The sequence below is a fragment of the Clarias gariepinus genome, chromosome 1, assembly GCF_024256425.1.
Source record: "Clarias gariepinus isolate MV-2021 ecotype Netherlands chromosome 1, CGAR_prim_01v2, whole genome shotgun sequence".
Classification (NCBI taxonomy): Eukaryota; Metazoa; Chordata; class Actinopteri; order Siluriformes; family Clariidae; genus Clarias; species Clarias gariepinus.
Window position 1 is genome coordinate 47,213,954 of NC_071100.1, and position 26,402 is coordinate 47,240,355.

At 39.7% G+C, this 26,402-nt stretch overlaps 2 protein-coding genes across 9 annotated transcripts; one reads left to right on the forward strand and one right to left on the reverse strand.

Moving 5' to 3' along the window:
* The first annotated feature begins 324 nt into the window (after positions 1–324).
* Positions 325–8,542, forward strand: zgc:110366 (uncharacterized protein LOC550476 homolog). 3 transcript variants are annotated; one of them, XM_053491011.1, is made up of 8 exons: positions 325–439; positions 3,244–3,492; positions 3,566–3,667; positions 3,756–3,847; positions 3,937–4,119; positions 5,888–5,947; positions 6,833–6,924; positions 8,323–8,495. In XM_053491011.1, exons 1-8 carry the CDS (start codon positions 379–381, stop codon positions 8,339–8,341), a joined length of 858 nt encoding a protein of 285 aa, XP_053346986.1. In that variant the 5' UTR covers positions 325–378; the 3' UTR covers positions 8,342–8,495. The 3 variants fall into 3 exon arrangements, with proteins under 3 accessions (XP_053346986.1, XP_053346996.1, XP_053346992.1); XM_053491021.1 differs by having other exon boundaries at positions 6,833–6,936; positions 8,323–8,454; XM_053491017.1 differs by lacking the exon at positions 6,833–6,924 and having other exon boundaries at positions 8,323–8,542.
* Positions 8,543–8,633: 91 nt separating this feature from the next.
* rc3h1b (ring finger and CCCH-type domains 1b) lies at positions 8,634–23,630 on the reverse strand. Of its 6 annotated transcripts, none has more exons than XM_053490642.1 (19): positions 23,496–23,630; positions 21,820–22,219; positions 20,514–20,634; positions 20,146–20,385; positions 19,855–20,030; positions 18,424–18,624; positions 18,202–18,334; positions 16,406–16,637; positions 15,758–16,003; positions 15,400–15,593; positions 14,884–15,317; positions 14,645–14,803; positions 14,421–14,567; positions 14,119–14,338; positions 13,941–14,034; positions 13,762–13,858; positions 13,463–13,573; positions 12,780–12,880; positions 8,634–12,398 (listed from the first exon to the last, which is right to left on the reverse strand). In XM_053490642.1, the coding sequence occupies exons 2-19, from the start codon at positions 22,048–22,050 to the stop codon at positions 12,242–12,244; spliced, it is 3,294 nt and encodes a 1,097-aa protein (XP_053346617.1). In that variant the 5' UTR covers positions 22,051–22,219; positions 23,496–23,630; the 3' UTR covers positions 8,634–12,241. The 6 variants fall into 6 exon arrangements, with proteins under 6 accessions (XP_053346617.1, XP_053346571.1, XP_053346566.1 ...); XM_053490596.1 differs by having other exon boundaries at positions 15,740–16,003; XM_053490591.1 differs by having other exon boundaries at positions 16,382–16,637.
* Positions 23,631–26,402: the final 2,772 nt, after the last annotated feature.

Below are 26,402 nucleotides of genomic sequence, written 5' to 3' on the forward strand. Positions count from 1 at the left end.
ATAGACCCCTGGAAGTGGTAAAGACAATGAGTGTATGAATAAAGTCACTTTTAGATGAGATGAAAATATTTCTTATGGACACCTGAATGTGATACATGAAAATGTATTGTAACTTTATTTATTTATTTATTTTTTTACTTTAACTTTACTCTGTTGTAAACTGTTTGATATTTTAAGCAAACCCCTGGGCTAAAACGAACTTTTTAAAACAAATATTTAAACAAATGATCACAATCTAATGTACATTATTAAGATTTACGGCAGCCGTCCTGTAGAGCAACTGTCGCAAAACACAAGCCGCTTCACGACACCCCTGCCTTAATATAGGATTGCACGGTATGAACTGTGAACGAAGGAAAACCGGTTTGTGTTTCCCCGATGCAGCACTTCCCAGACGTTAAGCTTTCCAACGGGTTGAAAATCCCAATCCTAGGTTTAGGTGAGTACACGCAAATGGATTCAGCGCTACATCTGAAACGTGTACTATTCTTTAAAAGTACATGAATGAAAGGAGAACGGTCCGCGTATATACCGGGTTTTACGGTAATCATAAAGCCAAGCTGTCGGTTGTGTTTTAGAACTTTTTGTTTGTTTGTTTAAATTAGAAGCTCTAACGCATAACCGTCACCCGAGTTACCTGCTTACCGTTAACCCCGGTATATACGCGCCTTATAGCCAGACCTGGACTGTTAACAGTGATTTAGTTCTAACTCAGTCCAGATCTTTAGACATAAGACGCATAATTAGAGTCCTGGACACATCAGTATTTAACAGTGTTAAAGATGAGATGATGTAAAAGTCATGAGGAAAAAAAAGAGTAATGTCCTTCATACTGGATGGCATGTCTGGTGTTCAAAGTTCACTTTAAAGTTGGATATTAACAACATTATGGTTATATTTTATGCTTGTTTTAGGATTCAGATCTCTGCAGTGTACAGTACATTTATAGAAATAAGCAGTTTAACATTTCCACTGCATTTAAATCAGTTTGAACTTTGATGGCTGTGTATATTTCCTTGTACTGGTGTCGAATACAAACAAGTCTTTCCCTTAAACCTCTAGCCATTATTATTATTATTATTATTATTATAAAAAATAAATAAATATACAGTACCGCTCAAAAGTTCATGGTCACTTGCAAATGTCTTTGTTTTTGTTTATTGATTTATTTTCTACATTCTACACCAATACTGGGGATTTCAAAACTATGTAATAACACATATGGAATTGGGTAATTATGTAACAACAACAACAACAACAATCAGTTGTTATTTTGAGACACAGAGGTCGGCCTTTCTGGAGCACCATGATGAAACCGTCTCTCATGAAGACCTTCCCAGGAAAGCAAAGACCAAAACTTCCTCAGAAATCACCAGTTAACAAACATCACCTCAGGTTAGAGCCGTTAGGAAGGATTTACAGATCATGAGTAGCAGATACATCTCAATATCAACTGTTCAAAGGAGATTATTGTGTATTCCGAATAAACGCCTTCAGTATTGTTTTACCATGTAGAAAGTAATAAAAATCAGGAATGACCGAGGAGTTAAAAAGTGATCCCAAACTTGCGCAATAAGATGAACGGAATTGTAGTCCATTTTAACCAATTTTCCAAACATAATTGTGGAAAAAATTTAAACTGGATCACTTAGGCAAAGAAATAGCACAGATCCACATGATCATGTCTTTTAATGGTTGTTTTAAGTCGTTTCTGTGATCAAATAATAATATGCTCATTTTGAGAGTGCTATATTTCTGCGACATCAGTCACATATTCTGGTAATGGTAAAATTGACACTTTATAAGAGTAATGATAACTTTTGTTCTACCTGACATATCTCCTCATTAACACACACCAGCAAGGCTCCTGTATAAGCATCTCCTTAAGTGACAGATGTCTCGTCCAATCAGCGGTAAGCATTTCATTCGCAAACTATACCTACCTTTTCCCGGTTTGTATCTGACTGGCCGAGAAGTGCAATACAAATTAACAAAACGGAAAACAAATTAACAAATTCAAAACCAAATTAACAAATCCGAAAACAAAATAACAAAACCAAAAACAAAACAACATAACCCCCCCGCCTCAAAAAAAAAAGTTTTGGGTTTTGTTATTTGGTTTTTAATTTGTTTTCTGTTTTGTTAACTTGTATTGCACTTCTCGGCCAGTCAGATATTAGTAATTTTGTTTTCCGTTTTGTTAATTTGGTTTTGAATTTGTTATTTTGTTTTGGGTTTTGTTATTTTGTTTTCCGTTTTGTTAATTTGGTTTTGAATTTCTTATTTTGTTTTGGGTTTTGTTATTTTGTTTTCTGTTTTGTTAATTTGGTTTTGAATTTGTTATTTTGTTTTGGGTTCTGTAATTTTGTTTCCCGTTTTGTTAATTTGGTTTTGAATTTGTTATTTTGTTTTGGGTTTTGTTATTTTGTTTTCTGTTTTGTTAATTTGGTTTTGAATTTGTTATTTTGTTTTGGGTTCTGTAATTTTGTTTTCCGTTTTGTTAATTTGGTTTTGAATTTGTTATTTTGTTTTGGGTTTTGTTATTTTGTTTTCTGTTTTGTTAATTTGGTTTTGAATTTGTTATTTTGTTTTGGGTTCTGTAATTTTGTTTTCTGTTTTGTTAATTTGGTTTTGAATTTGTTATTTTGTTTTGGGTTCTGTAATTTTGTTTTCCGTTTTGTTAATTTGGTTTTGAATTTGTTATTTTGTTTTGGGTTTTGTTATTTTGTTTTCTGTTTTGTTAATTTGGTTTTGAATTTGTTATTTTGTTTTGGGTTCTGTTATTTTGTTTTCAGTTTTGTTAATTAGTTTTGCACTTCACCGCCACCGTAAGTAAGACATGCTATGGCAAGCTTTCGCTTCAGATACTTCCATGCACTGACTATACACGTTAAACTATCGCGCTGTTCTTGAGGGAAAGTAAGCGCTAGATTACTGGTATATTAGTTATTCTTATCTATCAGAAAAGCATCAGGGTCCGGTTAGAACCACAGCACACCATTTAGTGATGGCTGCCTTACGGCAACGACTGTTGGTATGAAGCCATAAACCCTTCCACAACATCACTGAATGGATGGATTTGCACTTGCAATCCATCACTGTTAACTTGATGTCATCAATAAAAAAATCAAACCCACTATGTATTTGGTTGAAAACGAAAATAATAAATAAAAAGATTTTGTCCAATCACAATCAAGAATTTAATTTGCAGCCCTATTAGTGATTTATGTCTTGTATATCCAGGAACGTCGTACCATGGTGGCTACTCCCACAACGCAGTCGTCTATGCTCTCCAGGAGTGTGGCATCAGGCACATAGACACGGCGAAAAGATACGGCTGTGAAGAAGCCCTGTCCAAGTCTATAGCGGAGAGCCGAGTCCCACGGGACGACCTCTGGATCACCTCCAAGCTCTGGCCTGGGGATTATGGGTATCAGAGCACCATGGAGGCCTGTCGAGCCTCGTGTGCCAGACTCGGTGTTGAGTATTTAGGTACCAAGTTGTTAGTTGTAGCTGTTAGCTCGTCTGAGATCATGGCGGTGGTGTGACATTTCTCACTTTACAGATCTGTATCTGATGCACTGGCCTGACTGCAATTTTCTGGGCCGCTCCAACAGGGACGTCCGGGCCGAGACGTGGAGAGCGCTGGAGGAGATGTACGACGAAGGTGGTGGCGCCTGGCTCGTATTTTGTTGCGGATTGTTAGTAATGAATAAAAAAGACTCATCAGGGTGATTTGCATTCCATTATCACAGGATTGTGCCGTTCGATCGGCGTGAGCAACTTCCTGATCAGACATCTTGAGGAACTGAAGGATAACTGTGGTGTGACGCCTCAAGTTAATCAGGTAGACGACTCCAGTCCTGCTCTTTAACTACAGTGTGTTCTGAAATGATCTGATCTGAACTAAACCACGAAGTGCTTGATGTTTTGCAGGTGGAATTTCATCCGTTTCAGCAACCTTGGCAGTTGGTGGAGTTTTGCCGCAAAGAGGGCATAGCGTTTGAAGGTTACTGCCCCCTAGCGAAGGGCCAAGCGCTCGACCATCCGGGCATCGTTGATCTGGCGCAGAAGTATGGTTGCAGCCCTTCACAGATCTGCATCCGCTGGAGCATTCAGGTACAGTACAGAGACAAGCGTTAAAGTGCAGGTTATTTTCTTGAGCCAGTTGGTGCAAAATGTTCCTTAATAAAATCAATTGTTTATTTTTATTCTTATCAGCGTGAAAGTTAAAATGGTGCCCAGGCTTAAAGTCAAGACCAGAAGTGTACAATTACATTATTGTGCTTAAGTACTGTTTTCACATTTCTGTACTGTACTCGAGTCATTAAATGAGAAGATACTTTTTAGTAGGGGTGCCCTGCGAGTTCCACGTGGCGGGCGAAGGGCATCCAGGGGCCCCTCCACTCACACTAGTAAAGATCCGTTGGCGTTTTTCAAGATCAGCATTTTCTTTCCGTTGCGCCTCTACTTCTCCAGGAATACTATCTGGTTTCTCCACTACATCCTACAGCAAATATCTGTACTTTCAACTTTACTACATTTGTCCATAGCGTTCCGTTACATAACCACAGTGGTGTGTAGTATTTGAAGTGGGAAGACGGCCACCTGCTGATTATTATATTTAACTGCACGACTTGCCTTCCCTCTGTGAAATGTTTAATCATGTAGCAGGTGTTTGGAACCAGACATGGAAATAAGAGCGAGAGAGAGAGACTCATTCTACAGCGAGGTAATACACACTCAGGCCACCCACACCTTTATCACTACTCGCCTCGATTATTGTAATGCTTTGTATTTGAGTAGCATTACTCAGGTAGCATTACATCGACTATAGCTGGTCCAAAATTCTGTTGGTCACGTTTAAATGTTTACATGGCCTTGCCCCGCCCTACCTCTCAGACCTGCTTCAGCCCTATGCCCCACTCCGGTCTCTCAGATCATCAGATAAACTTTCGCTGACTGTACCCAAAACTGAATGCAGGCTCAGGGGTCATCGAGCGTTCTCTGTGGTGGCATCCAAATTGTGGAATGACGTACCCTTTACTGTTCGTAAGGTCACAACACTGAGGGTGTTCAAGACTTAATTAAAAACTCGCATGTTTTTTATGGCATTTAAACCAACATGAGATGTTGATTTTTATATGTTGTGTTTGGATTAGTGATGTGTGTGATGTGATTTTATTTGTCTTTTTATATTATTTTATTCTTTATGTGAAGCACTTTGGGGGAATTCGTTTTGTTAAAGTGGTATATAAATAAAGTTGAGTTTTGTGCATTTTTATCTCGACTAGTAATGTAAAGGGAGGGTTTCTACTTTTTACTTTAAGTAATTTTTATTTTAACTCAAGTACAGGATTTACAGTACGTACATTTACCCACTACTGGTTAATCTTTTTTTTCCACTTTAACTTGTCGCATGAACGACTAGGTTTATACAAAATAAAACCTAAAGTTAAGCATGGAATTAAAGTTTATACTTTTTTCCTAGAATTATAATCGAGTCGACCCTGTTAAAGTTTTCACTCTGTTACCTTTCTAAAAGAGACCGAATGTTTGTACTAAACAGATACTACAATGCTACTAAATCCTTGATTTTGATTCTTCTTCCGGTTACAGGATTGTTATTTAACTAGGAACTAGCGTATAATCAGTGATGCGCGGATTTCTGTAAAGGGACACAGATATAAGTGCAAGATTAACCAGAATAGACAAATTAACCGCAGGTGGTAAGGAAAAGTCATCAGTGTCTGGACACTGGGTAAATGATTCAACGTACTTCTGTTATTCAAAGTAGATTTGTTTAAACTTTTTTTTTATCAAAAATCCATGATGATGAACTGAAAGATAACCCTGTCATCGATTGTTCCTTTTTTTGCTTTTCTAGAATGGAATCATCACCATCCCAAAGTCCACCAAAGCAGAGAGGATTTTTGAAAACTGCCAAGTAAGTTCTTCCTTTCTAAGGAAGTTAAATGTGGCACCCGTAGTTAGTTTTTATGTTCTTCCTGTCTGTGGAAATCTCCTCATGCTTCTCAGTAACCATCTGAAGAACCCTTGAGGAGCCACAGTTTCTTTTGTTTGCCCGAGTGCAGCTTCTAACACTCCAGTGACTACAGACACTTTCCTGTTTTAGACCCCTAGTGGAAAGCTAAATCTTACAACACCTATGAAAGTTCGGCATTATTATACAGTTTCGGATGTCTACAGGATCAGCAAAGACACAGATAGAAGCCCGAAAGCAAGTATTCATAGATTTATATATTTACTATGTATATTAGTCTAATTTCCAGTAGGTGTTCTAAACTGGAAAGTGATCCACCGTCTTTGTCTTCCTCGCCCTTATTGACTTCCCAGAAGCCGCGGTTCTAAAAGCAGTAGCACAAGTCATGTACGTTTGTTAGATTAACCTTATTGGATGCCGGCCTTTTGATTCGACATCACTACAGACATCAGTAGTACTCATAATTTATTGAGATTCCATAATATCGAAGCAATTTGCTAATCATCCATATGACTACACCATGCTAGCGTCCTGTACCGCATTGCTAAAGTGCATTGCACTTTATTTAGCTAGCTGTTGACAAGATGGCTAAGTTTCCTTAATTAACACAAAAATAAAGCTAGCTAACAAGCCAGATTCGTAACATTCGCTTAACCCCAAGCTAGCTTACGTTCAAATATTTAAAACCCGCTTGCTAATCGTGATGCGAAGTCGATAAGGGTGTATTAATTAAATGCAACATTGAAATTAATGACAATGTTGGAATTAGGTTTTGTGTGTGTGTGTGCGCATTTTTTTTCCCTCTCAAACTTGCCTCTGCATGGACAGGTGTTTGGGTTCCAGCTGGACGACAATGACATGGCCGCCATGCACGCCTTGCATGATGGGAGGCACGTGAGCTGGGACCCAACCCATGTAGCGTAAGCACGCTGGTGTGTGTATTTTTATTATGTATTTCAATAGAGCAAATCAGTGTACACTGTACAAAATGACCACCTGATTCTGGCTGAGGTAGGGTGTAACATGATCAGTTAATACCGAATTAACAATTAAAAATGATCATCTGTTCCACTGTTAGTTGTGAGAACAAGCTTGTGTTTAAATAAATTTGAAAACTACATGAACATGAGAATAATATCGCAAAAATGTAGAACTCCCAAAATGAGCATATAATTATTACTATTTTTTTTTTTTTTTTAATCATAGAAACAACCATAAATACACTTGATTGTGTATCTGTGCTATGTTCAAATTTTTTGCTTAGTCATGTCGGTTAAAATAAATTAAAATTTAGTTCATCTTATTACCTATATTTAGTGCTGCACAACATATGTTTATTAAAAAAAATAAACATGCTCTGGGCTTCAAGGGTCGACTACTAAACAACTGATTTTATGTATATTTCTTCTTACATTAAAGATTAACACTTTTATTAGGTAAGTTTACACCGTATTGTATACAACGCCTGTATTGGGAATAATCTGAAATAAATTGAACGGTGTGACCCGATCCAGCCCAATGAGGTAAAGGTATAAAACTTTTGATTATATGTTCAGATAAATATGAGCAGTGTAAAAACACTTTGATGGAGTGTCTTTCTTGCTGGGATAAAAATATTTTCTCTGTACATGTTTGAACCACATGGGGGTAACATCAGCCAAGATGACCATGACCTGCTTCCATATCTGATTGGTAAACTCCATGAGAGCATTGTCTCCCACTAGGCTGTACAGGTAGTCCCCGACTTATAAACATTTGAATTTACGTAGATGAGAACAAAATCACAGAAGTATCTTATGTGTATTGTACAAAAAATAAGACACTGCATTGCACCAGACACCAATATTTACAATTCTATACAATTAGACACAATATTTCACAGTGTGTGAGAAGTGTACATGTAAAAGGTCTAAAATTCTGTGCATTGTATGTGTGTGGGGGTGCGGGAGAAATGAGGTTATGGTTATAAGAGACACATTGGACTTAAGAACAAATCCGACTTACAAACAAGTTTCGTTTTGGGAGCACGTTCGTAAGTCGGGGACTACCTGTACTTTTATACCCTGGGCCCCTGGCTGAAGGGGCTTTGATTAATTAGATGTATAATGAGGAGCCAAGCATAAATGAGTCTGAATTCTTAGAACCAATCATAAAGAAGGCGGGAGTTGTTTGGGGGTTTTGAATCAGAAGCTTAACCTAAAAAATATATATATACTTCTCTTACATTTTACATTAAACATACCACAGCAAACAATCACTTTAAGCTAAAAAATTTTTTTTTTTAAATTAAAAAAAATTTGTTTCCCACCTCCCCCAAGGTTTTTGGGTTCACGCTGACCGAAGAGGACATGGAACGTCTCCAGAGATTACACACAGATGATAAACTCATTCACCTCAGCTACCCGCTATGGAACGGATAATCAGAACACACCAGAGGCTCTTTTTTTTTTTTTTAAAGATATCCTCTACACTGTGAATATCACTCAAAAATGAACTCACAAATTAAAAAGAGAACATGACAAAAAAATGCTCCTAAAAACTATGCAAGCAAAATTTTTTTTTCACAATTTTGGGTATTAAATGATGAATTTCAAGGCTGTACTTTATCATGAAATAATTCTGCACAGACTTCAGTGTCAATATCTTTTAATCCATCTTCTCAATTATAATCACTGCCATACACAAAGTTCTTTTTTTTTTGCTTTGTTTTTAATATCACAGGTTTTTTTCCTCATCCAAACGTTCTACCTCTCCAAACAAAAACGAAGAGCAGAATTGTATTATACAAAAAAATGCAAACCAATTTTCACACAGTGAATTCCTTTTACAAAGTCATAAAATGGCGTAATAATGGCTACATCCACATTGGAGTAAGATGGTTCTAAACATTCCTTAATGGAGTATAATCTAAAGTTTAGATATAAAAACCTTTCCTTGTTTGAAATCAAGCCTGTACCTTAATTTAATTTCCTTCTTTTTTTCACTTTAAACAAGACGACTCAGAAATAATCGTAATAAAAAAGCCTGTATGTATTTTTTTTCTTCCCACAAAAGTTAGGAATAAAAAGAATATATATATATAGAATATATATATATTAATATAGACACAGCGATAACAGTGTTAAGGTTCAAGAAACGACTTGATTCACCTTTTATCGTTTAAACGAGTGCTACAGGTCCGCTCAAGACAGACACGATCCGCGTAGAGAAATGAATATCATCCATTAGGAAACAGGCCTGCTTGCAAAGAGCGCCACATTTACGCTGTGACTCCTCTGCTCCAGGAAAGAAGAAAACAAAGACCAAAAAAAACAAAAAAAAACAAACGTAATATCATGCACAAAACTCTGCATATAGAAATGCCTAACGTCTTATTTCGCTTGGTGTTAGTGAATGGACACCGAGTGGCGACATGATTTTATCTGTAAAACGTATAAAGCGAGAGTTAAGGGAGCTGATTATAAAAATGTAAAAGAAAAAGGAAAAAATAAATCCTCAAAAACTTACTGATTAATCTTAAATACTTCCCGCATAATCCGAATAAAATGAGCATCCTTACTAGATGTTTGCTGTAATATGTAACGTTAATCCGCACTAAATCGGTGCACGTGAAACATTAAGACCCAAAATGCCTGGTTTCGGTTTGGTTTGGTCGAATGAGAGCGGTACCACACACAGTAGGTTTATTAACTGAAAGGAAAAAAAAACAAGCATGTTTGTTTAAAAAAATCTAAATCGAAAGCAAGTAAAGTCACATGATGCACGATTTCTTTTGTAAAAATGTTATGCTACCAAATAAAATGATTTTATCTTGCGCAGAGACATCCAACTGTCTGTTCGCCCATCCTCTCCCTCTTTGTTTCGTCTTTTTAATAATTTGCACAAAAGTCAACCCTATCCGGTTTATTTAAATTCCACCACGCTGATGCTTTTTTTTTTTTAAACCTGATAAATCCTACAAAATCACAAATTCATCAGCTTGGACATTTTAGTGACACGTGGTTAAGCCTGGTGTTTACAACGCTTTAGCGTCATGTAGTAGCTATGCCGAATTAAAAATATATACAATAATGAAATAAAATTTTCCTTCCAATTCCGAAACCCTTGCTAGTTCCAGGGAAAGTACGGCTAATTTGACGCTTCTGGATTCTAATGTGATTGAAGGGGAAAGAAATATTTTTTTGAAAATTCTTTTTGTTACAAAGATGTGAGAGGCGCTGGTGGAAAAGGCGAACTACAGAAAGTAACGTGAGACGTGCACTTAAGCGGGTAAATTTGCTTCTATCAAATTCCGCTTCGGTTCTCTTCCCGATAAGATTTTTCACGTTGGCACTCACGTGAGTGTAAAAAAAAAAAAAAAAAAAAAACCTAGCAATTCTTGAACTGCATCAACTTTTTTTTTTTTACCCCCTTGACTGAATGAGGGGGAAAAAAAGTGACTGCTAACAACAAAATTATACGTCTTAGCATTTTTGGTCAGGAAGCAAGCCGATTGTTTGGATTAGCGAGATTTTTCATTAGTTTTCACAACTATTTTCAAGCAGACGCTCGTCTGGCGCGCACACACTAACAGGAAAAAAGAGACAATATAATAATAACAATAATAATAATAATACACTAAACCCTCAAAACCCCCGTTTACGAAACATCCGCTTTGACCGCATGTCTGCACGGATCTTATCCAATCTTGGGAATTGCTTGGAAAAGGCTGCATGCTCTTCTCGAGCAAATCTGATAATCTTCCAAAAAAAAAAGAACAAAAAAAAAAATTATAATAATCACGCATGACTAATAAACTCATTAATATAATTGTAATCACGACAACTACACCACAAAATAATGGAGAGGAAAAAAAAAAGGTTAAGAGGTTGCACCCAAAATTGGAGCTTAATATCATAGTCGGTCTCAAGAGACTAGAACGAAAATGTTGCACGTGAAGAATGTCATCACTATAGGAAGACTTCAGAGCGTGTCTGTGTCTTGATCAGTGTTTCAGGGCCATCCTTGTCCTTTTTTTTCCTGTATTTTTTTTTCTTTCTTTCAATAGTCGGCGTATCGTTTCTTGTACATCATCTGCAAAAAACACACATTCAAAAGCGAGGCGATAATCTCAAGGCCTTTTTTTTTTATAATCAATTCCGAGCTTAATTTTTGAGCCTCGTCTTTTTTATTTTTTAATTTTTTTGGCCGTTGTTGCGTTTCGAGCCTCCTCGTTCCTGTGCCGAACATGAATACGCAAACGTGACCGGAAACCCCACGTAAGTAACTTCACAGAAGTCAGGGAGAATTTGACGGGAAATCTATGAACGAGGCCGCGTGTTCCGGCGCCACGGCTTGGGCGAACACCAGGATCATAAAGATACGTTCTTCCTCGAATAAAAAAAGTACACGCTCTTAGAAAAAACATGGAAGAAAGTGCTGTTTTTTTTCCCTTTCTTTTTTTCCTGTAAAGACATTTGCATGCATTCTATAAAACAGAATGCTCCAGACGCCCGACTTAGAAATTCTGAACAGTTCTAGAGCCAAAACCATAAATTAAATGAAATCGTATGATTGATTCCGTTACCTCGAACCCTAGTGTTCGCCCCAAACTGCAGCTCCGGACCGTTTTTTTTGTTGTTGTTGTTGTTAAATCTGATCGATTTACCAACGTGTCAATTTCACCATGTGGGGAAAGCTGAGGTGACGCTTAATATAAAAATGGACTGATAAAAGGCTTTCCGTGCTACTTTAGTCTCCGGGCCTTCATGTCATATTCAAGGCTGCACAGATTTTTTTTCTTCCTTTTTTACCGGTAAAGATAACTGGGTGCGAGATGCTACAGAGTCGGCTCGCTGTTCGTTTCCTATACTGCAGATTCAATGTGTTGGTTTATTCCTTTTTTTTTTAGATGCCGAGGAGAGAAAAAGAAAAAAAAAATTAATAAGAAAATGACAGGATAATCGGATGCCCTGGTTTCCAGGCGATGAGAAGTCGTTTAAAACAAAAACAAAAGCTCATTCACAGAACAAAAAGGAAAACAAAATTCATAATCACGGCAGATACTGCTCATTTCTTTTTCTAAAATAAAACAAGTGTTTCGTGCATGCATGTAAAAGCATGCAGATGTGTGTGTGTATGTCGTACTGGTGCATTTCTCTTTAAAGCAGTTGAATGAAAATGACCAAATCTCAACTTGAGCTTTGTGTGTGTGTGTGTGTGTGTGTGTGTGTGTGTGTGTGTGGTTAACGGCCTCATTTAAGAATGAACGACGCCGTTCTTTTGGAGCTCTGATCCGCTCGCTGCTTGCTCTCCGGAGCACAGAGAGAGTGAAGATGTCTTATTGGTCAAGGACAGCATGGACCCCGAGACGCTGTTGCCTGGCACCATGTTGCTCACGCCATTCGAGACGTCTCTGGAGAAGGGGGAGGGGTAAGGGGAAAAAAAAAAAAAAATTACAAATCAGCAGGTATACGATACGAGATCAGCTTTAGGATTAAACACTGCCTTTAATTCGCTTGTGGATAAAATCTTGACCAGAAGAAATCTCAAAACATGCACTTAAAAAAAAAAAAAAAAAAAAAAAACTATTTTAAGCACTTTGTCCTCACTGATTTTTTTGGTTAAAGAGAAAAAAAAACGCCATTAATAGTTAAATAATTAAATCATCATGATATTAAAGTTTTAATTGCAAAAGTTTCATATGCAGGTGAGCGCCCCTAGTGGACTGTAAGGGTAATGTCAATGCAGCCTTAAAAGACGTGCATTTGGTCTTATTCTGACTTGTTAAACTCACCCCAGTGATATCGACAGCTCCTCCAGTTGGGCTTTATGGTCACTCTGACCATTTTCAGTGGCTTTTAATTTGTACTGGACTTCCTGTGCTGCCTGGTTTTTCTGTGACAAGAGAGAAAAAAAACAAAAAACTTTTATTCACAGGGAAGTGCTTTTGAGAAGTCAGTGATAAATAAAAGCTTAAAATTATGATTTAGTGTAAATATAGAATACAGTCGACCCCCAAATTTCAGTTTTATCCCCCCTGCAAATTATGAGCGTATGAAAAAAACGTGAATTTTAGATGGGGTGAAAAAATTGCCCATAAATGTCTATTTGTATAGTTTTAACCCTACATATGCCCCCAAAACACTTTAATTTTATTTCAAACTCTTAAAGCTTAATACATTAAAAAAAAGAATGTAAAGATAAAGCCGTTCACCACCACAAGCTACAATGTATACAGCATTATATTTTATATGGAAATTTAGATAAACTTACGTTAATATGCATGTTATAAAATTAGTAAGTTATACTGCTCTTAATAGTTTATATTGATAAAACTAAAATTGCAACAGTTGCAACTCTGAACTACGACTTTGCTGTCGTCGACTGTACAGCAAAAGTCAGTTTTGAAAAAAAGTAAAAAAAAAATAAAATAAAAAAAAAGTAAAATAAACAAATAAAATAAATAAAAACCCTCACCCTAGCGATTTCACGCGTGCGCTTTCCAATTTCCCTTTCGACGTGGTGAAGCTCAAGACTGAGCTGCTCACTGGACACGCCGCCCGCCACTGGCCATTTGGCGGCTGGAGGCTGAGCGAAGGAATTAACATTTTCAGGTCTAATCGTAAATTATATACAATTCCATGCAAAATTCTTATCGCGCGCAAAAAATTAAATAAAATAAATAACACTGTTCTTAAGACCTTTGCGAATCAGAAAATATCCCAGGCCAAGATTTGATTTTATGACGAAAAAATAGTTTTTAATGTTTTTCCAACCTCCATGCTGGGGATCTGCGTCTGCTGACTGATCTGCTGGTTGACTTGCTGGAGCTCCATCTTCAGCTGCTCTCGATTTGGGGTGGGCACGGGCAGCCTGATGGGCATCACACACAGACAAGAGATCAGACAAAACACTGGGAAACGCGGGGAAACCTGTTACTGTTGGGGTCACATACCGCTCACTGAAGTGTCCCGGAGAGGTGATGCTCTGGTGTTGAGGGTACGACACGCTGCTCCAACCGCTACTGTGGTTCCCGTACGGGTACTCGGCTACAAAAGAACAGCATTGTTTTTAATTAAGTGATCACAGCGCATTATTATTATTATTATTATTATGTTATTCATTAAACGTACCCGTCATGGTGATGTGTTTGGAGCCAGAGGTCTGCGAGGACGCCATGGCCTGCACCGGGCCTGTGGTCTGGTAGCCCGTCTTTGATGTGCGGGAGATGGCACCGAAGGGCGACACCGTTGGCAGAGGGCCGAACGGGATGATGGGATCGTCGTCTTTGGCTTCTGCCGTGCGCCGCTGTCCATCCAGTGGCGGCTCCGTTAGACCCTTTGCCTCCATGTTCTGTAAAAGAACGCGAAGCTGCTTTTACGAAAACGGGACTCGACTAGCAAAAGACGGCTACTGAGTGTAGCCGACGACATACCATTATATCCACTGCGCCCACGCCATCCTTCGGTTTGGGATCTTTGGAGCCGATGTAGGAGCCGATGGTGTCACAGGACCATGGCGAGTACTGCCCGGCGTAGTCGGGTTCTCGGGCGCCGAAAGCTTTGGAGCCGTCCTCGGCGTACTGAAAGGTTGTAGAGTTAGAATACAAGACTTTAGAGCTTCAAGCTATTGAAATTTTGCTACAAGGAATGCCCGTACCTCCGGAGGGTAGTCGTTGGGGAAGGTGTGAGAGGGCAGCGTCGGGGAGGCTGCAAATGGTGGAGGAGAAATGACTTTTCTCTCCTCCAGCTGGTTCAGTAGCTCCTTACGCCTGCGGTGCAAATAGTCCAGACTGGGCTGGGTGCGTCCATACGGGTCCTAGGAGAGGGGCAGCAGGCATAAAGATTTAACAGTTTCTAAAATGTAAAAATGTTGAGTATTCTTATAACCAGACTCACCCGGATATGGGACCTGATTTGCCCAGGATGTGGTGGTGCAGGTGGGTAGTACCCCTCTGGAGGATACCTCTCTCGGGATGCTGCCTCGGGGTGGTAGAGAGAAGCGGGCGGCCCTTGAGTGGGCGGCACGTCCAAGGACGACACGGGGCTCATGCGAACCAGGTCGTCCCGGGGCGGCCCGAAGGGCTGAGGGGGTGGAGGCGGGGGCGGGGCCGCGTAAGGCCCATGTCGACGGGTGTCGTAGTGAGAGGGGGGCGGGTACTGGTGGGCACCCAGGCCGGAGAAAGGCGGGCCCGAGTGGTGGGAAGGAGGGTACTGGCGGTCGGGGCCGTAAGCAGGGTACGATTCCTGGTAGGGGGCGTCACCGGAGGGTAGAGGGTTGCGCATGTAGCGGGGTGGCACATACTGAGTTTGTTGGTAGGGGTACGGGGCACCTGGGAAGGAAATTGAAAGAATGTTTAGTTTTGTTACCAGAAAAGTAACTACTTGTAGGTTGGGAGACGTTTAAGGACTCACCTGCAGGGTACTGGCCATCATACTGCGCTCCTGATGGTGCTCTGGCCTCGGGGTAGAAGAGCTCGGGCTGCTGTTGAGGGTAGAGCGGGGGAGCACCACGAGGGACCCCAGGGATCTGCTTGGGCATGGGCAGGTGCTCAGCCCTTGTGTGGGCGACCGCGAGGGGCGGCAGGGGCAGGCCAGTCTTATCCAAACTGCACCAGATTTAAAACATAGCATTAGGCATGAAAATTGAGCAGACAAAACAAATTAAAACAAAAGATATACCACAAGGAATATACGCTAATCTGTACAACAGATCACATGTTTATATGCTGCCTACGGGGTAAGTATGACTGACTGAGTGATTAAGTCGTACGGATCAGGGGGAGATCCAGGGGCGCTCAGGCTGTCCATTTTGGGTTTGCGCATGAGCTCGTAGGGTGAAGATTCGTGTCCTCGTGCTAAAAGCTGAGGCGCTGGTTGGGGACACGCTGCCACGATACCGTTGGTAAGGGGAGAGTGTTTACGGGTCACGCCATCCAGAGGAACGCCTTCGTCGTTCGGCAGCAGGGACGGACCGCATGGAAGTCTCGGAGCCAGACGCTTGTTCATCTTACGGTACCTGAGAACAAGAACAACAGACATTAAACAAAAACAAACAAATAAATTATATATATATATATTTTTAAATTCTCTTATATTCTTTAGTGATCGATAAAATTTCTGAATAAAAAAAGGTTAAATTCATAGCACAAAAAAACCGAGGGTCTGGAAACGTTTATGAGAATTTCTAACCAATTAATCCTTTAACAAACAAAAAATATATATCGTACATATCAATCACAACCAACTCTTGCAGCAAAACCGAATTCCGTAAACAAAATGCATTAAAACCAATTTCTTAAACAGAACGTATCAAAGTTAACAAGACATAACTGCATTAGAAAACATTTATATCTTTAAAAATAGTGAAAATATGTAAAAATCCTGTAGTCATTACTGTAGCGTTTGAGCAGATACTGACTTCTCAAGCTCTTCCTGCGAGTGGGCGAAGGTGCAGCTGGCCCCACGGGGGCATCCCCCTTTCTGCTTCATGTCACGGCACATGTAGGTTTTGTACTTGCTGTGTTGCAGCGGCTGTTGCTGCTCCGTGCCCTTCTTGCTGTGGTTCTGGATGAAGTCCACCAGGCCGTGTACCACCGTCTTCACCGCTACCAGGCCCTTCTCCAGCTGCTCCCATGTTGGAGGGGGAGCATCTGAGCACAAAAAAAAAAAAAAAAAAGGGTCAGGCACTGCCACCAGATAATGGGGGCCAGGGCAATGGGGTGGACCCATGGAGTTATCCAAAGAAATACAGTGCTCAGCATAAATGAGTACACCCCACTACATTTGCACGAGCAACAGATCTGGTTGACATTCCTGCTGTCAGCATGCCAATTGCACGCTCCCTCAATGCTTGTGGCATCTATGGCATTTTGCTGTGAGACAAAACTTCACATTCCAGGTTGGCCCTTTTATTGTGGGCAGTATAAGGTACACCTGTGCACTACTCATAATGTCAGATCAGCATCTTGATGTGGCACACCTGTGAGGTGGGATGGATTATCTCAGCAAAGCAGAAGTGCTTACTATCACACATTTAGACTGATTTGTGAACGATGTTTGAGGGAAATGGTAATATTGTGTATCTGGAATGAATTTTAGATCTTTAAGTCCATCTCATGAAAAATCGGAGCAGAAGCAAAGGTGTTGCGTTTATATTTTTGTTGAGTGTATATTATTAACCTTAATTTCATGTTATGGAGTTAAACAAGTGTTTAATAAAACTCAGCCTTGTGAAAATTTGGGAATTGTTCTTTTGTTCATTAAGCTACTGATTAAATTTATACTTTGTAAAGGGGGTGTACTCATTTATGCTGAGCACTGTATATATACAGTGGAACCTTGGATTACGAGCATAATTAATTCCGGAAACACACGTAAACCAAATCGAATTGTCTCACAGCCCAAAAAAATAAATACATAAAAATAATTAACACAAAATATAAAGTAAAAATAAAACAAATTAACCTGCACTTTACCTTAAAAAAAAAAAAAAGTAAAAATAAATCCAGACAGATAAGTGTTTCCGTTTGTGCGTGCACGCATACAGACACAAAAGAAAATGTTTTACGCACACACACACGTGGTCAGTGTGTTATAGTAAACAGTACACTCATGCACGGATGTTGATTATACCAGTGAGAGATGCGCACTAAGACCCAGCAGGGGAGACGATTACCCACAATTCCGCAGCACGAGCAAGAGAGAGAAAAACCGTTGGCTCAGTTGTGATCACGTGGCGTCAAAACAAGAAGCGCATGCGTGATACATGATCCTCGGTGCTCGTAATCCAAGACTTGCTTGTTTTCCAAGTCAAGATTTAATAAAAATCTTTGCTCGTCTTGCAGAACACTCGCAAACTGCATCACTCGCAATCCGAGGTCTTAACGTAATAAATAACTAAATAAAATCACTTATAAAATAAAATCAAGTTCATTTTTCTTTTTGTGTTCGAGTTTTTAAAGAAATAAATACTCTGGAATAAGATGTTGTATGGTGAGGGAAAAAAATAATAATAAAATATATATATATATTATATATATATATATATATATATATACACACACACACACATTTATTAACTAAATCGTTTTAGTTGTGATTCTGATTTAAAGATGTTTCAAAAAATACAATAATCTAATCAGATTGAACAGTCCTTCTACACACGCTTGGATATGTTCCTAAGACATTCGTTACCTGAGCATTAAAAGCACACACCTGGACTGGGGTCGATGTTGGCCAGCAGCTCTAAGTGAGGTCTGAGCCGGTTCAGGTTGGCAGGATCGCCTGTCCTTTGTAGCGCTATCGTCAGTTCCTGCACACTCTGCGCAAACGATGCAGGCGTCTGCAACTAAAAAAAAAAAAAAAGGGAAAGGTAAAATCTAGATAAAATATCCTGCATTTTATTAATAAACAAGTCACTGGAGATCGTAAAAAAACCTTGTCGATGATGGACTGCATGTGGGACTTGTGCGACTGATCCCCGTAGAGCAGAGAGGACCACTGGTCAGGGGCGATGCGCAGACCTCCCTCCATGGCGATCTGGACGATCTGAGAGTCGTGCTCCCGCCGAAGCGCCTCGTATGTCCGGAACTCCTCTTTTAGCTGCATCAGGGACGAGTCCTCGTCTCTCTTGGTCACCTGTGGAATTGTAAGCAGAGAGCTCGATAACAGTGTGGCAACACAGCACTGGACAGATTTAAAATAAATAAATAAAAACTACCACTTATACACAAGTCCTGCTGGTGCGTGTTAACAAGGAGGCCTCAGAAAGTTTTCTGATACGTAATGCAGAACCAAAGTTATCATTACTTTTAAAACGTGTAAATTTGTATAATATGGGAGTGACATCACATAAAATGTCAAACTAAAAATGTGTATATTATTATTAGGTCACAAAAACAACCGTCTTATGAATCTGTAAAATTTCTTTGTCTATGCTACACTTTTATTATTTTTTTCTTTTAATATTTGTACGGTTGGTTAAAATAAAATAAAATTCAGTTCATCATATTGCCACAGTTGGGCAAAAAAAAAAGGCACTCTATACTGCACAATTATGAGCTATATGCGCTATAAAGCCCTTATACAGTGGATCCTTTTAATATGTGGATTGCACAACCATGGACATTATCATTCTTTTATTACCATTTATTCGGCTGCTCTTATTGTTTTACATTTTTTTCATATATTCTCCATATATTTTCTAGATTGTGTATTTTTGTGTACAGTTATTTTATTTTTACCTTTTATTTGTATACTTTTATTTTATTCTTCCCTATTTAAACTTACCCTTTATTTTAATTTTCATATTTATTTCCTATTCATATTCTTTTATTCTTAGGTCACGAGCAGTTGTCTAAGCATTTCACTGCATATCGTACTGTGTATGACTGTATGTGACAAATAAAATTTGAATTTGATTTCTTGGATTACGAACACAATTCGTTCTGAATTGAAATAATGGAAACTCAAATTATTCATTCCACAGCCCAAAAAAATAAACACATAAAAATAATTAACACAAAATATAAAGTAAAAAAAAATTGAACCTGCACTTTACCTTAAAAAAAAAACAAAAAAAACAAAAAAACACTAATGAAACCACTGCTGTAAAGTAAAAATAAAAAAAATTCTTGCAATCTAAGGTTTCACTGTGTGTGTGTATATATATATATATATATATATACACATACATACACATACATACACACACACACACACACACTATATACAAACACATACACCACCTCAAGTATATTTCAGACTTGTTGGGAAACTCTGTATAGGGATGTTTAAATTCATTAGGGGGCGTCAAAATTTAGTCATACAGAGAAACGCAGAGTTGTGAGGACACCAAAATGCACTCACTTTAAAACACGAGGCACGGTAAAGCAGCTGAACCACGTGCCCAATGCTGGTTTTGGAAGCCTGTGGGAACCTGGGCTCCAGACGCTGCACCACAAACAGCACCAGCACCTTCCTTGACAGAGCAGATCCGTCCTCCAGAGCCAGAAGCACCAGCTTTAAGGCCTCCTCCTGCATGGCTGTGGATTGGCACAAAAACACTATATCAGTATAACAGGACACGATAAAGACTTTTCTACTGAAAAAATAAAAAATTTTATTAAAAAAAATCAAGGGGGGTTCCAGTTGACGTACCTGGTCCTAGAAACTGGCAGCCCCTGGCACGGACGGCGGCCCAAAGGTTAGACGAGAGCTGCTGGGGGTTTTGGTGCTGCAGGATTAGCTCTGTGACGGTGCGCTCTCCCAGCGAGCGAGCGGCACGCATGGCACGTATCCTGCCCTCCTCCTCAACCAGCTGACAGTGCACCAGGGTCACCAGTTTCCTCTGCATGGGTCTGCTGAGCATGCTCTGTGCTGTGTTACTCAACCCCACACCTAAAAAATAAAATAAGTTAAAAAAAATTTCCCCCATCACACTATGTTAAAAAGAAAAATCACCTTACATTTCACTCTATCCCTAATAAGATAATTTTTAAATTATTATTATTATTATTTTTTTTTACCTCTTGCATTGCTGAGAGGTTTGAGGTAGAGGGCGAGCTCCTCCACACACTGTCGCGCCTCATCGTAATGCTTGGTGTCTTCCAGATTAGTAATGAGTGCCACAGGCTGCGGTTTAGGCACCTGATGGTGGGGGAATAGAAAAAAAAATTACAATAAACATACAGCAGATGTAAAATCTCTCTCTCTCACTAACTGTTGCGCAAGTTTCCACATTAGGGTGGAGACCATGAAGCAGTTTCCTTCTTCAAGCAGATAAGAATGCATCGATTTCACTTGGGACGAGGGAAAAAAAAAAACCTGTTCCAGGAACGCCTGATTCTGATGCGCTTACTGAGTCATCTCTAGAAATGATGTTTTTTTTTTGTTTGTTTGTTTTTTAGATGCGGGTTCCTACTAGATAGTTATTTATGTGATTAACTATTACAGCACAACTTCTGTATACGATTATTAAATTCGTTCTTAAGGTGGAAAATTTATATAGCGTTACGGACTTTTCCTTAAGACATCATGTAAATGCAGATAACCCGTTCCAGTCAAACAAGTTTTAAACGGCTCTTGGACGTACGTGCAATTACGCCAGCGTTCAGTTTGGCTCGCCATTCGATTGTATGCTGAAAATCTTCAAATATGATGTCATAAGGGAGAGCATTTGTATGACCAGGTTCCACGGTAATTTACTTATAACTGGCTGAACTTCCCAGTTCAGGGATTGAAGTCATATTTCTGACTAATAGCCCTATCTCTACTGGATTATTTAATCAAAATGGTGATCACAAAGAAAAAAAATCTGCTTAGCAATAGAAACTCTTTCATCCAGACAGCAATAAAATGACCACAGCAGGATTCCTTTAGACTGTTCCACGCTCCACAGCGTCTGGACAAAGAGACATGGAAGAGGAGAAGGGAAAAAAAAATGCTGCCTCCTTAGCTAGCGACATGTAGTCTAGGTTTTATCGCCCAGGCTAGGTATATAGCCACATTAATGTGAGGTAATATCTGCATATTTATAAAAAAAAAAAAAAAAAAAAAAAAACATAAGGAGAAAAGGAAGCATTCTTCATTTTTTTTTTTTAAAGGAAGGCTGGACTGGAAAAATCGGCTTTAACAGGCCATGAGGGAGAAAGAGACGTACATTTGGTGGTTATGTAACCTACTGGTTTCCAACTGCGGTTAAACAACAAAGAAGAAAATTCACAGATAGAATCCCGCTCTATAAATAAAAAAAAAAATAATAATAATAAAAAAAAACAGTTCTACACGCCACCAAGGTGACATTACGTGAAGCACAGACTGATAGGCGCTGACCTGAGCCCCAACGAGCTGCAGCAGGGCCGAGTTAACAGGCAGCTGCTCGATGTCGGTATTGATGGCCGTCTGGTCGAAGGGGCAGGCCTTGCGGTGCAGCTTGTTCAGGCACATCTTGCAGACGGTGTGGCCGCACCCGAGGCTGATGGGCCGCCGTACCGTCTCCTCGAACGTCTGCGTGCAGATGGGACACAGCAGGAACTCGGTCCATTGCGGCGCTTGGACGGGCATCGTCGACGGCGCGGTGGTCTACATGTACGATCCAAGGCGTGACCGTGCGCGGTTCATGAAACAAAAACCAACAAGCAGCTGAAGATTCCACTGGAATCAGAAGGAGTCCGTACGGAATAACGACGTCCACGTGTCCTTGTGGCTCATCACATAGTGCGCGACCTGAAACCTGCAAACAAGCACAGTTACATCAGGAGGAGCAGGAGCAACTCATTACACACTGTTAAGACTGAAATAAAATGACAGACAAGACCAAGCAAAACAAAGCATACAGCAAGTACAGCATCATGCCATGGATTAATAATGATATGAAAAATAAAAAGATGTGGTTTTGCGGCTTATGGCTTTAAATTTGTGAATATTGCTAGTCAGCTAGTTATCTAGTCTGGCTTGTGATAAGTTTAGCCAAGTCATCTGTCAGTACTACATTTGGATTAAAATAGTTTGTTTTTAAAAATGTTTAAACCTAAATAAACACCTTGTCAAATCATCTTTACCTGAGCAATTATGTTAAATGAAGGACGTAACTGTTAAATTTACCTAAATCTAACCACTTAATTACGTCACTGAGGCAGCTGCCTAGCAACTCGAACCGGCTAGCTTGCTAGCATTGTTTTTAAACATTAGCTTCACGGCTAACTTACACAGTTAAACTGTTAATTTCTAAAATACTATAGAAATGACAGCAATTTTTAAGGTTAAATTATGCTCTGGCTTATTTAAAAATAAGGAAACTAAAAAACAAACAAAAACAAAAACGCTGAGGTAAGGGAATACCGTCATGCTAGCTAGCTAGCTAGCAAGTTAGCTAGCCAAATTTAGCATGATAGGCTATTATGTAACACGGGGGTTATTAGAAACAATAAACAAACGTCACTAAAACTATAGTTATTTAAGCAGAAATCGATTACAATGATTTGTAAGCATTTATGAATATTCTTCCCCCTCATATATTATTCAATATATCTTTTTGCTAACCCAAAATGATGTAACTGTTAGCCTTAAGCTAAGTCACAAAGCAGAATACACCGTAAAAAAAGAAATAATCGTTAAAACAAATTTAGCTTGTGTAATAATCGAAAAGAGTCCATTATTCACCGAATTTCCTCCCTTAAAACGCGAATAAACGCGCAGCTAAGACAGCTAGTTTGTGCGCTAAACGCTGCAACGCAAACCCCAGGGCCGTATCCCAAACCGCGCCCCACTTGCACACGTAGTGCGCTAGCAAGGGTGCACGCGCCTGTTCGCACGCACCAGGGTTTACAAGGGAGCGCGGGTGGATTTGGAATCGAGCCCGGCACAGACGCTATCGCGAGTTAGCAAATCGCCGGTCCACACCCAAATACAGACATATCGAGACGCAAAAAAAGGAAAAAGAAACAATGCAAAGAATGAAAAGATTTAAAAACAAACATATTTATACAAAACTAAATGTGCACGCTTACTCATGATTCATGAGTCCGGACGCCTTCATCTTCTCTTTAATAAAAAACACTGGTTTATTCCGTTGGTCGCCATATCGACCGTTTGTGTGTGTGTGTGTGTGTGTAAATCAGTCAGAGAAGTTCTTCAGGAGTTCCTCTGTTCCACACTCACACATACACATACAGGCAAATACGAGAAGATGAGCCCCCTGTTGGTTGCTCCTGGTACTACAGTTTTACAGTTAGCACACAACCCTCTCACTCACTCACTCACTCTAATCCTGTTAACGTTTAAAGAGTTTGTAGAAATAGTTAAAAGGTTAAACTAAAAGTAATCTGATGAGCTTCAATGTAAATCAGTGATATTATTATTCTAGGTTGACATTAATACCAAGAAATAATATACTGTAGTTGCAAGCAGCGATGAGAGGGCCCAAGCACCCTGCGCCATTGCCACTGGTATTTTTCCAACCCGCGGGTCCCGCTCTTATGAAATTATTCAGCCCGCCCCGCACCTGCAACCATTAAATAGACATACTAGGCGTTGTAATTCAAGTGAAAACAGCCTTTATTTCAGCTTGGAAACATCGCCCTGTAAACTGGCAACAACATATGATTATGAATGTGATCGATAAATCAGGTCATATTAATAACAAACTAATGATATACATTTTAAACATTTACAAAGCAGCGTTTGTAATCCAGGCTAAACAATTCTTTATTTTAGATTTGTATAGGGCAGGCCTACAGTTTACAGCCTACGCTAAATAACCACTGACGTTTTGTTTTCATTTATCACACGGAAATGTTCATTTAGCGTTTTTACGGTCGCTGTGCAACAAAGAATGCTAAAACATTAGATTTAGCAGCCTGACCTTTTTTCTTTTAATGATGTATATTCCCGACCTCAATGTCTCCCGCACCTCATCTTCCATCTTCACTTTTATTTTTACTTGTTTTTGTTGTGACTGTCAGCGGTAGCTGCTTGGCGCTTTCGTGACTTGTCACGTGACGTAACCTTATCAAAGAACTTATGAAATATGACTTAACTTAATATGAAAATAGATATTCCCAAATATTTAATATGGGCTATAGGGAATTGCATGCAACATAAAATAAAGTGACAATTTCTTTACCCGCCCCAACTTGACCCGCGGGTTACCAGATGACAGCAAAAATAGCTTTCTTTTGAGTTGAGCCCATGACATGCAGTGTGAAAGTTGTTCGGCTCAATGAACTCTAAATGTGTACCGGGTTTCATGTGCATACGTGCAGGTTTGTATGAGCTATGCTGCAAAATCTTGTGTAAGGGACCCCAAGCCACACCCGGGGCCCAAACTCTCAGGCATCCGAATGGCAGCAGATTCCAACCTGTCTGCCAGTTTTCATTCCCAAAAAAATTCCTCAAAATGGTGGAGGGGAAAAAATTAAAATACTGTAGTTGCAAGCAATGAGGAGCGGGCCCAAGCACCTTCATCATCGCCGCCCGGGTGCAGCACACAACTCCAAGCTTTCAGCCCCAGATGTGTGTGTGTGTGTGTGTGTGTGTGAGAGAGACGTGTGGTTGTGTCAGTGTGTGGGTGTGTGTGACGAGTTAATTGGTTTTGTGCGCGTTTGTGTGTGATGTGTAAGTCTGTGTGTTAACATTTGTGATCTGTGTGTGTGTGTGTGTGTTTACGTGTGTGATGTATGAGTGTGTTGACTAGGGGAATTTTATGTTAAGCCAAGAATGCTGGAAAAAAAGCAACAGACTATGACTCAATGTGATGTGATGTCACCAAATGTGTCACTGAACATGATGTCACTGAATATAACAACACAAAGATTATGAACTAAGGAAGTTATGAACCACTTTTCTGCGTTTAAGTTTAAGCCATCATCACAGCTGATCTGTTTAAGATATTGAAAATCCCTCCACGAATTTTGCATCCTTATTGTCTTGAGATCATATAGGCCCTGTTTGTTGACGATCGAAAAATTTGATGCAGTAGAAGTACCACGTCGAACAACATGTCAAAATTCACTTATACCACTTCAGTGCTGTTATTTCAGCCAAATGAAAACATGAACTAATGCAACTTTATCCTGTTTTCAGGGTCGCGGGGATCTGGAGCCTATCCCAGTCGGCTTATGGCACGAGGCAGGGTACACCCTGGACAGGGTAATATTCAGTTTAGCTTTACTAATGAATATCTATTGGTGCAGTTGTTTGTTTACATTGTGCAAGTAGCGCATTAGTAGATTTTTTTATAGTAGATTATTAAATCCGCCAATGCAACCACGGGGGGGCGCAATCCAGTGTCTTCTTGTGCCAGTCCCAAGTCTGGATAAATGCAGAGGGTTGTGTCAGGAAGGGCATCCGACGTAAAACATTTGCCAAATCAATGATGCGAATCAAGAATATAATTCCCATACCGGATCGGTCGTGGCCCGGGTTAACAACGACCGCCACTGGTGCTGTTGACCTACAGGGTGCTGGTGGAAATTGGGCTACTGTTGGTCGAAGAAGGAGAGGAGGAAGGCGTGTTCGTAAGCAGAGAGAGAAGAGGAAAGGCAAGAGTTTAGGAGTGATAGTAGGGACTTTGAATGTTGGGACCATGACAGGGAAGGGAAGAGAGTTAGTTGATATGATGCAGAGAAGAAAGGTGGATATACTGTGTGTACAGGAGACCAGGTGGAAAGGTAGCAAGGCTAGAAGCTTAGGATCAGGGTTCAAATTGTTTTACCATGGTGTGGATAGGAAAATAAATGGAGTAGGAGTTATTCTGAAAGAGGAGTTTGTAAGGAATGTTCTAGAGGTGAAGAGAGTATCAGATAGGGTGATGAGTCTGAAGCTGGAAATTGAAGGCGTGATTTTAAATGTTGTTAGTGGTTATGCCCCACAGGTAGGATGTGAGTTAAAAGAGAAGGAGAAATTCTGGAGTGAGT